The sequence below is a fragment of the Electrona antarctica genome, assembly GCF_951216825.1.
Source record: "Electrona antarctica genome assembly, contig: scaffold_25, whole genome shotgun sequence".
Classification (NCBI taxonomy): Eukaryota; Metazoa; Chordata; class Actinopteri; order Myctophiformes; family Myctophidae; genus Electrona; species Electrona antarctica.
Window position 1 is genome coordinate 9,394,167 of NW_027637034.1, and position 11,495 is coordinate 9,405,661.

Here is an 11,495-nt window from a genome sequence, read left to right on the forward strand (position 1 = left end):
AATATAATTGCTCTGTGAGGCATTGTGATGTTGTAGATTGGCTATTTCCAGCAAAGAGGTTTAGTAGTAGAATGAAAGGTCAAGTTTGAGTCAAGTATTGATGGTTTAAACAGTGACAATACACATTAACATAAATCCAACACAACAGTAATGACAGTGCTGTCAAATAAGTCTATGACAGTCTATTTCAGTGTAATAGTCAAAATCCCCACATATGGGAAAGCCCCTATATATGATGCCCAGGTCTCGTGACATCATGTGACGCCATCAGGGATGGAGATTCCTGATGTCATAGTAAATGTGACCTGCTGTCGCAATTAAGCCCATGGAGATCACATCAATACTGGCCAGCAACTCTACCTCTGACCTCAAACCATTAGATCACCATATATGGATATATGTCAGAACCTGTTCATACCTGTCCATATGTTGATCCTTCCCCATCCCTCTTCAATGTCTCACCCTTGACATTTGTGACCAGATTTGATCGAAGGACTGCCATTGGATTTTTTTCATTTTTGTTTTTATCATGTCATATGAAAGCAGGGAATCATAGCTTCAAATTGACATATTGGTTGTGCAGTTTGACCCACTAGTTTTTGAGATATGGCTTATAGAGTAATGTCTTGCAGAGATACAGCAATCTGAGAATTTGGTCTTCAAAGATGCAGTTCCACGGTCAGTGGCATTTGGGGGCGCTGTTTCCTCTTCATTGCTAAAATGAGGTACTCTACCCCCCCAGGCGGGGGCAGTATTGAGTCGAAAACAAGAGTGAAGCTATAGTTATTAATTCTGGGTCAGGGTATAGTAAGGAAATGAGCCTTTATAAAATTGTCAAATTCAAAAAAGTAGTAGGCCTATACTATAAATTACCCAATTGATTTACTTAAGTTAAAGTACTACTACCCTATTCATACTAATGCATATAAGGTTGAAGTGGTTAATGTGTTTTATAATAATTATCAAAATCTACAAAGTAACTATAGTAACTGGAAAATGTCAATGTTTTAGCACCTATATTATGTTATTGGGGTAGATTCAAATAGTAGTCAAAGTTGAATACATAATGCAGTTACCACAGTTTTTATTAAACGTCCCTTTGTTCTCAATAGAGGGGAACAAAAACAAAGATACACAGCGTATTTGTAGCTTTGAATCTGTGTAGGTGAAGTTGAAACCAGTTCATCTTTGTAGCTCTGTAGCTTTGTGTCTTTTGCAACAGCTATACAAACGCTTACATTGACAGAATGGTAGACAGCATCTTTGCATCTGCCTGGCCTGGACTGTTAGCCGTTAGCTCCTGCCGCTAGCCGAATAGTACTAAGCCCGTTTTCAGCTAAATGCGGAAATGTCCAGGCTAAATAACTTATCGACGGGAGTCGTGTTAATATTATTTACTCGTCAATGTCATGTTCACTCCAAATAAACAAGTATTATGCACTTGATGCGGAGAGCCATCTTATAGAAGAGTTGCGATATTGAGGGGGCAGAAAACAGCCCGGTCACGTGGTTCATGTACTTGCACGAGCCCATAGACTGCAATGCATTCCGTAAACTTCCGGTTGTCCCTATTTGAGGCCTTCAAATAGGGACAAAGAAGGTTATGTAGAAGAGCCGCCATTGACTGACAGACTAACAGACAGACTGGCCCCATGAAGTAAACGGAGTTTGCGTAACTCTGATGAAGTAAAGCTTCATTCACGTTAATCATAATAGCATAATAATAATATCCGTTTCTCAAACAAATCTGAGAAATCCCAACGGCAAATATTCGGTAAAACAGTGAGCCCTATTGTTCCAACAAAACAAGCAAGGATGAAGAGGCCTTAATGTTTATTAAATAAACATTTTTGTAATGTACTTAGACTAGTATTTAAGGTAGAAATACATAACGTGACTCAGGCCATTGACCTTATATATATATATATATACACACACAATATATACAATAATTACACCAGGAATAATTAATAAAAAATCAAATCACAGCAAACATTACAATCCACACAGCAAACAACACAGCAAACAATTCCTGGTATAACATCCTATTAACATCCTATTACAATCTGGCTGGTGTCTTTGACTTTGTTGGGCGTGATGGTGGGCTGGGTGGTGGCTTAGGACATGTTGTGTCTTTGGCATAGTCCTCACAATACTCTCGGATGTGTTTGTACAGATAGGCCTGCCTCTCTCTGTCCAGTCCTGCTGGTTGTAGAGTGGGAAATCCATGCTTTGGTGGCAGGACGTTGACGTCACGAAGCAGTTGGAACTTCACCTCTTCTTCATCGTTGTGTCGTTTCTTGGCAAACACTATGCCAGGCTTGTTGGCATCAAAGCTGCATGTGATGAAATATTAAATTATGTAAGTAGTGGTTGTTATAGGGTTGAAACACAAGTTTTTATATAATTGAAAAGTGTCAATAAATACATACAAATGTTTAAATATAAAATAAACCCACCGGAAATGCTGGTACTGTTTGATGTGCTCCAGTGGGCGGAAGTATGGTTGGAGGAATTTCTGCCAGTCATAGCAGTGCACCATCACACGGCCATCCTCTGTTCCAACCAGCTGTGCGATGTTGGGCTTTGAGCTGTTGTTCACCATTGCAGCGATGTCAGCCAGGTTGTGGGCGTCTGACTTATGGAAGATCTTCTTGAACTGACCGAAGTAGCAGTCAGGAGCAAATTTTGTGTGACCTACAATCAAAAAGTGGAGCCCGAGTTGATGATGCAGTTTGTGTATCGTGCGCCAGGCACAATACCACAAGACAAACTTGTTTTTATTCTGGCCACAGCAGTTGTCACAGTGAAGATCCACGTCCGTCTCTCCCAGCCCATAATTACAGAAGAAGTGGTGTACATAGCTAATGACTGAATTGCTCCCTTTGCCACATGTCATGCCTTCATCTACAAGGTAGTTGACCTGTTCTGGTATCCCTTCACAGCATATACCAAAAATTCCACACTTGCGTGGAGTTTTGAAAAATATCTCTCCTGGCTGGTGATGGCGATGTGGATACAAGATCTGTAAGAAAATAGCAAATTAGGCTGTTATTATTTTTTGTATTTTCAGACTGACAAATCTGTTTTATCTTTTTTCTTTTAATTGAGTTTACCTGTTGAGCAAAGTCAAAGGAATAGTGCATCTTGAAGTCCCTGCTTGCAGGTGGAACAGGGCCGTTCAGCAGATGCAGATCCTGATCTGTGCAAATCTCTTTGCAGTCTCTGCGCATGCAGTTGTATAGGTCTCGCTCGCCCTTAACCAGGGACAAGTGCTCAAGCTGTACATTAAGTGTGTCACGTTTCTCTTCCTCTGCCAGACCGTTACTTCGGTAAACCTGTACAAAAGGGAAAATAAAAAAACAGCACAAGCATAGTGGATTGTTATCCACATGTAATTACTCTTCTATCTCCATCACAATTCCACTAGTACTGTAACCACAAGGACCCTAGAATTCATATTTGTGATCTTGAATCATTTTGACCATTCATAATGATTTACATACTGTACCTTGTAGTTGTTCTTTTGACACTGCCAACATAAGTCTGACATAGGCTTGGTACACTTTATGTCTGGCAGAAATGTCTTCCAGATGTATCTGAATGAGCTAAGAGACAAAACACGGGCATCTGGAAAAAAAGGACAGATTACATTACATTACATTTAAAAACCATGTACTGCTACATTCAGAGCCAATCAGGCAAAACAGTCGACCAAACGTTCATAGGAGAGCTAACCTGTAGGGGAACTAGCCTTTGCCCAAATAAACGACTAGGAAGAATATCTAAGCACACACACGCACTGAAGCACACAGCATGCAAGAAAGAGCAAGAGCGACACCGTGAAAAGAGGTGCTCGCATTCATAACACAGCAAACCTTTAACCTTGGTCGTGGGCTACAGTGAGATCCTACTCGCCGCCACCCACACGGCCAGTCGGCTGATATACCACTAGGCTCCCCTTGGTGTCCGGATAGCAGCAGTGCAGCACTCACCACAGTGGGGGAAAAGAACAACAAGCATAAAATTAGTATAAAGAAAACCCAGCTCAAAGTAACAGAACAGAAATGGCTCGAACAAAAACAATAAACTTAAACTAAACTAAACAAATCATAACAGTCATGGTGCGCACACACACACACACTTTGTTTATTTTCACATAGCATCCACCCCTAGTGTTTACATCATAACATGCTTTCTTTTTAACCTACCAGGCTCATATTTCTTTGATGTCTCCTGGTATTTACGCCAAACTTCTGCCCTGGTGGTACTAGAGGAGAGGACTTCTCCAGAAAAGTTTTTCTGGTTTGCTTGGCGCCCTGGCAAAACCACAGCATACTCTGCAGCATAACCTGATTGATTGAAGTATTTATTAACAGATTGGAAAATTACAGTACATTTCAAGCGCAACTCAATACAAAGACTGTTATTGTGGACGACACCATAAAGCATTACACTTGTTTACAATACCTCTTATGAAGGATATGACCCGCTGAATGTCATTTGGCTGCAGATAGCGCTTCTGTCGAGGTTTCTTCACAGAGCGTGGCACAAATCCATAGTCTCTGAACTGCTTGTGGATAGCAATGAGTGTTTTCTCTGCCAAGCTAGAATGAAAACATTTAACATTTAAAATGTATGTGGTCATCATGCATGTATGATGAATGTATGTAGTCTAATGTATAATGTAATGTATGTAGAATCAGAATATAATTGTAATTAATATACAATGAAATATCATATAGGCTACATGAAATTAGCTATAGCAAATCTACAAGCTTACCAATGCATAAACATGTACGTTGTCCTGCAGATTTTTATGTCATTGACGATGTATTCTGTCCATGGAGCCTTCCGTTTGGTTGGCGTTTTTTTGTTGTTACTAGTCATCTCTGTTGTTCTTATGTGAGTATCATAATGTCCCATAATCAGCATGTCTCTCATGTCTGCCGCCAACATGGATATCTGCTGACGTCTGTCATATACATCTAATGGATCCAACTTTAGCATACACGACTGTGCGGAATCGTTCTCTTTATCTGCCCGGCGCTTTGTGCATCTACACATGAAGTTTCGGATTTTATTGAGTTCATTGTCTCTAATAGGATGGACAACCTCGTTGGCTAATGTCTCCTCGTGGATATTTTCCTCCACTGTGACAATGTTACAGTCTGTGTCATCATTTTCAAATACACGAACATCGTCGATATCACCTGGCAAACTGGATTCTTCGTCCGAGTCATCTTCCTCTGTCAGACTTCCAACATCACCGTCATCCATATCTAAAAACTCCTCGAGCTCCTTGTCCAATTCTAGTTGATGGCTTGGTCTCAAACCTTCTGCCCTCAACATGTTAAGTAGAGTACAAATTATTTTAGCGATAAAATCGCGTCTAGCAGCAGGGTCCATCGTGTTCTTTTCGTTTTCTGCTTCCATGTTCATTAAACGCCACACACACAGGCAGCTGTTTCTGTCGCTGAAATAAGGAACAATAAGGAAGTAAAACACAGCCAGAGCCAATCACAGGCGCCTGCGTCATACGGAATTAGCCAATCTCAGGCCGTCACTCAACATTTCACAAAAACAAAGAAGAAGAAATGCGGAAGTGTTTCAACATTTCCCCTTATACCAACGAAGAAGAAACGTAATGTTTTTTATTAATTAAACTGATATAACAACATAACGTGGCAAATAATTGTTTATTTGGAATGTACTTTGGCTGGTATTTAAGGTAAATATAACGCGACTCACTTTTATAAGTAATTTACCGCGGACATGCCGCATTTACCGCAATACATTGGCTTTAGTAATGCAGTTAGCTTATAATATTAGCACATTTAAGCTAACGGCTGGAGGACTACGGATAATCCGGTCAATAAAATCATTACACTTAAACATTAATACAATTATGTCATGTTTACATGCCGAGTTAAGCTCTGACATCTATTTCAGACCTGCGCTAACATTACATGAATAATAATATAGCTTCAGATCATTTTAGACAGAAAAATAAAAAAGGAAAAATAAAATAGTTTTTCAGCTGTCCTGAACAGTTGCCACCCCCGCGATGGCAGTCTCTATATCGCGTGGGGTCACATTTAAACTCTAGACGGGCCTGCCCCAAAGTTATTAATGTAGCTGCGCAAATGAAGGCCCGGCCCTACATGGGCCCTCATCAAACCCTGTACACTCGTGATACAGAGGTGATATATTCAATATATTGTTTGAATGCATTTTACAATAGTGACTGCATGATTAAGTAAAGTGATCCTTGATATTGTATTGTATTGCCGTTTAAATGTTGTAGTTTGGGGTGCCAGACGGCTTTTCATCCGACAATATTTTAGGGTTAAATACCGTAACTCTCAGAACATGGGTGCATGTATTAAACCATGCACCCATAACTGTACAAATCACACCAAAAATGTAAATTCACAGCAATGGTTCACAGTCCAACAGAAAACTACACTGAGTCCTTATTTATAAATAATACGTCCCCTCTGTCCAAACCTGGACAGAGGGGAAAAGAAGATATGCAGAGAAGCAGTGGATTTTAAAATTAAACACCACATTTCCACAAGGCTTAAACAATACCAATTCATTACAGGGAACAGGGTAGTAAACAAACCATTGAATCCTAAACCTCTAAATTGCCCTCAATTAGAGCAGAGCCAGGACAATAGCAGAAACACAAAGCCATTTAGATTCAAAATCAGACCATGACCTGATGGTCTGAGGTTGACACTAATGGGCTTGATGGGTGGACTCAATCCCCTGAAAGGTAATCACACTTTAATCACTGACCTCCAGAAACCTACCTCAGAGGTGACTAGATTAAGCCAGACTAAATCTAAATATAAGATTGAGAAACTTGTAGTACCTCTAGTAAGACTAAATCTTAATTGCCCAGACTCTTCTTCAACAAAGATGGCGAAAGCAAACATTATTGGTTCTGTACTCATACATATGGTACAAAACACTGAAGTCCTTAAACCAGAAACCTAGCCCTAACCTCCCACGGGGCAGCACACCTAAACCTAACCTTAACCCTCTCCCAACCCTTAACGCACCCCTCACCAACCTTAATCCGGTCGTCTTAACGCACCCCTCACCAACCTTATGTCTAACCAATGACTAGTCTAAACTAAGTGTGCCTCCCCCTCAGTCCAAAATGGGTTACGTTGCACCAAAAGTGTTTGTGAAAACCAATACAGCATTACAAAAGGGCAATTCAAGGACAGTAACAATAAAGATAGTTAACACTAGTTAACTCCAGTGGGTGTCAGAGCCAACACCACAACTATAACCAGTAAGACACCCTGAGGGCGAGAAATTACCTCGCCCTTTGCACGCTTCCACCTGGGTGACGGCAGATCTCGGGGTAGATCAACATATGGAATTAATTCTGTGCTGGTCATATATGGAGCGTGTCTTGAGTGTACAGGATTGTATGAGGTCAGATCAACATATGGAATGTCAGAATAGGTCAGCTCCATATATGGAGATCTAAGGGTGGCAGCGGAGGCAGTGTCTTTAGTGTACAGGGTTTGATGAGGTATGTCCATATATGGAGCGTGTCTTGAGTGTACAGGGTTTGCTGAGGTCAGATCAACATATGGAATGTCAGAACAGGTCAGCTCCATATATGGAGATCTAAGGGTGGCCGCCTCTCCGGTAATCAATACCACACATTCCACGATCACCAAAACAAACATCGACAACTTTATCTCTCCATTTATTTGTTTTGTGTCACTCTGACCCCAGGTCCCAAGCCAACGAGCGATAGGAAAAACACTGATCAAAGCTATATGTTTGCACACAAGACATCATCACATCATCACATCAAAAGAAAAGAAAACAACAACTGTATGTGTTTATAGCTCCGGAGGTCTAGCTTCCCCGTAATGCAAAACAAGCGCCCGATCGCCTAAACAACGCCTAAAAATCAAAGGAAAACCAATCAAAACAAACAGTGCCATATATAAAGACGTGTAATTTCCTCACCGATTTGTGGGAGTAGGTAGTATTGAAGTGAAGAGTGAAGACGTGTTTTAGAGAGAGCGAGAGATCTGTATCTGTAGTTTGTTACTTTGTTTTGTCTGAGTTTGAGCGTGTCATGTCTGCTCGTAAGCGTGCATCGTACGGTCCTGCGGGGCGTGGAAAGGTCCCGAGCCGTCGCGGTGGTGGTGGTGGAGGAGGAGGAGGTGATGATGATAGCGACGAGTCCAAACCTGGGCCCAGTGGTGTAGCTCCAGCCTTTCCAATTCCAGCCGGGCGAGGAAAGGTCCCGAGACGCCGCCGCGGTGGTTGTGGTGGTGGTGGAGGAGGAGGAGGTGATGATGATGATAGCGACGAGTCCAAACCTAGGCCCAGTGGTCTAACTCCAGCCTTTCCAGCCGGGCGAGGAAAGGTCCCGAGACGCCGCCGTGGTGGTGGTGGTGGTGGTGGTGGTGGTGGTGGAGGAGGAGGAGGAGGTGCTGGCGACGAGGCCAAACCTGGGCCCAATGGTGTAGCTCCAAACGTTACAGCTGCGTGTAAAAGTGCATCTTCAGGGCTTGTGTGTGTGTGTGTGTGTGTGTGTGTGTGTGTGTGTGTGTGTGTGTGTGTGTGTGTGTGTGTGTGTGTGTGTGTGTGTGTGTGTGTGTGTGTGTGTGTGTGTGGTAATAAGTAATTATGTATATGCATTTTCAGGTCGGAAGAGGTCTGCATGTGTCCAGCCCAGCGATGGTGGTGATCCATTTGACTTGGAAGGTAACCTATAGTTATGTAATTTCATAACTAAATGGCAACTGAGACTGTGGGCTCTATTTACATTGATATATTGTATTGTGAGCTTGTAGATTGGCTATTTGAACTATTCAAAAATAGTTAAAAAAAGGCAAAGAAGTTTAGGTATAAGGGGTTTAGCATGTCATTCAAGCATGTCATTCAAGCTGGGTGTGCACATCCTATATTATCTAAATAATAAATATATATTGTACTGTGTTTTCAGCTAAGAGGGCAAGGGAAGCAACCCCACAACCACCTGATGCTGCTGTTGGCAGAGCAGGCAGAAGTAACATTACATTTCTTCACACAAATAAAATGCATTTATTGTATTGTATATGTAAATATTGAGTGTTTATGGTAAATAATGATGTATTTCTTTATAATTCTAGGTCGGGGAAGAGGAAGGCCTGCACCTCGCCAGCCCACTGATCCAGAGGCCGCTGTTGGCAGCACAGGCAGGGGTACGTTTATTTTTCTGTATATCACACTTACACACACAATGTCCATCCATCTTCAACCGCTTATCCGTAGTCTGGTTGCGGGGGCAACAGCATTTCCCTCTCCAATTCACAAAGTATGTATTGTGTATGTACTAGAAGTTCGGGCCACTTCCCTCTAGCGCTGATGTTTATTGTAAGTAATTATATATTTCTATTTTTTCAGGTCGAGGCAAACCATGGCATGTCCAGCCTTCACGTGTTGAGCCAGAGTGGCGTCATCTGGATGCAAGTGGTTGGCAGCCCCAGTCATTTCCATTCACTGGAACATCAGGACCTTGCAGCCAGGCAGCGGCCATGCAGTCTGTAGAGCCTTCCGACTTTTTGGAACTGTTCCTCACCGATGAGTTGCTGACTGTGATGGTGAACCAGACTAATATGTATGCAGCACGGAGCATTGCAGCGATGCCACCAATGCGTCAATCCAGGATCAAGGCGTGGAAGGATGTTGACCTCAAGGAGCTCAAAGACTTTTTCGGTCTAGTCTTCTTGACCGGGCTCATACACAAACCAGAGCTGACTGACTACTGGTCAACCGACGAAGCACTGGCAACGCCGTACTTCGGTAAGGTAATGGGTCGGAACCGGTTCAAACTCATCCTGAAGTTCCTCCACTACAGAGATCGCCTGGAGGATAAAGAGGACCGGATATTCAAGATCCGTCCCATCCTGGACTACCTGGTGAAGAGATGGCGAGAGATGTTTGAGCCGGGTCAGAACATAGCCATCGATGAAGGGACGTTGCTATGGAAAGGCCGCCTTTCCTTCCGGGTTTACAATCCACTGAAACCGGTTAGGTATGGCATAAAATCGTATATTCTAGCTGATTCTTCTACAGCGTACTGCCACAACTTACAGCCGTACATTGGAAAGTGCCACTCCTTGATGGACACCGTCACTGCTCTGCTTGGAGACTTGGCAGGGAAGGGTCATGTGTTATACATGGACAATTTTTATAACAGCGTGTCCTTGTGTGAGCACCTCCTGCAACTGAAGACGCATAGCTGTGGGACCATTCGGAGTAACAGAGGCCCACCCCCAGAGATCCAGGAGGCCAGCCTTTCCACCCTGAAAGCCAACGACAGAATTGCCATGACCACCGGCAAAGTGATGTCTGTTGCTTGGAGGGATAGCAAGGTGGTGAGGATGGTGTCGACCTTCCACCAGGACACTGTGGTCAATGTGCTGAAGTGGCAGAAAGGTGGGACCCAGTACGTGTATGAAAAGCCTCAGTCGGCGGTAGACTACAATCAATGGATGAACGGGGTGGATAGGTTGGATCGGCACATCACCTACTATCCCTGGACCAGGAAAACATCGAAGTGGACAACAAAGTTCCTCATGTACCTCTTCCAGATTAGCATGTACAATGCCTTTGTCCTGTACCGTATTCAGAATCCTGAAGGTGCCTGTGGAGACATGAAGAGCTTCATACATTCTGTCATCCTGAAGTGGTCTACACCCAAACGAGAGACCCGGAGAGCACCTCACAGGAACCCAAGGGTCAGGCTAACGGCCAACATTGCACCCCTGCCAACACTCCATGTCCTGGAAAAGCTTCCCCCTACTCAAAAGAAGAAAAACCCTGGCAAACGATGCAGGATGTGTAGCCAACACAGAGAGGGGGGGCCACGCCGTGAGACCAGTTTTCAGTGTGTGGTGTGCTTCGTCCCTCTGCACAAAGGTGCATGTCACATCCGGTACCACACGGAACAAGAACTACCCCATGCATGATGTGACATGCACCTTTGTGCAGAGGGACGAAGTAATGTTTATTTTTTTTATGTCATGTTTCTTGTCTTTATTTTTTTGTTTTTGAAGAGGTGCTGTACTGAAAAATTATGGCCATGTATCAGTGTTGTTTTTGGCAGCAAATGTTGATTATATTTTTCAGTTAGTTTTAGTCACCTGGAATGTGAGTTTAGTTGACTAAATCTACAGTTGATTTAGTAGACTAAAATGTATTTTGGTGGGCCTTGATGCCGTCGTAATGGCTGATTTTACACTTGCTGAAAATAGCCGATCAATTTTCAATTTTTCTATTTCTATATTATCTATATTTGCATCGCGACGCGTTGTGAGTTTGTAGATCTGCTATTTTCAGCACGCAACCAAGTGTAAGTGACTCATACTGGATCACTTGTCCACTAGTCCCTTCCTAACATTTTATTTCTTGACGAAATTGTAATTATATTTAGTCCTAGTTTTAGTCATCACAGCATAGTTTTC

At 42.7% G+C, this 11,495-nt stretch overlaps 2 protein-coding genes across 2 annotated transcripts; one reads left to right on the forward strand and one right to left on the reverse strand.

The window, feature by feature from the left end:
* Positions 1-1,971: 1,971 nt before the first annotated feature.
* Positions 1,972-3,572, reverse strand: LOC306919328 (uncharacterized protein). The gene is made up of 4 exons (XM_079532127.1): positions 3,512-3,572; positions 3,117-3,338; positions 2,460-3,025; positions 1,972-2,336 (listed from the first exon to the last, which is right to left on the reverse strand). The coding sequence occupies exons 1-4, from the start codon at positions 3,551-3,553 to the stop codon at positions 2,060-2,062; spliced, it is 1,107 nt and encodes a 368-aa protein (XP_079388253.1). The 5' UTR covers positions 3,554-3,572; the 3' UTR covers positions 1,972-2,059.
* A 5,595-nt stretch (positions 3,573-9,167) lies between these two features.
* On the forward strand, positions 9,168-11,164 carry LOC306919296 (piggyBac transposable element-derived protein 4-like). Its single transcript, XM_079532100.1, has 2 exons — positions 9,168-9,230; positions 9,433-11,164. Exon 2 carries the CDS (start codon positions 9,564-9,566, stop codon positions 10,998-11,000), a length of 1,437 nt encoding a protein of 478 aa, XP_079388226.1. The 5' UTR covers positions 9,168-9,230; positions 9,433-9,563; the 3' UTR covers positions 11,001-11,164.
* Positions 11,165-11,495: the final 331 nt, after the last annotated feature.

Bases quoted from the DNA above. Each gene is read 5' to 3' on its own strand.
- LOC306919328 (XM_079532127.1), bottom strand. From the start codon at position 3,553: ATGTCAGACTTATGTTGGCAGTGTCAAAAGAACAACTACAAG. The intron at 3,339-3,511 runs GTACAGTATGTA...CCTTTTGTACAG, and splicing joins GTCAAAAGAACAACTACAAG to GTTTACCGAAGTAACGGTCT. The intron at 3,026-3,116 runs GTAAACTCAATT...ATTTTCTTACAG, and splicing joins CCTTTGACTTTGCTCAACAG to ATCTTGTATCCACATCGCCA.
- LOC306919296 (XM_079532100.1), top strand. From the start codon at position 9,564: ATGCAGTCTGTAGAGCCTTCCGACTTTTTGGAACTGTTCCTCACCGAT.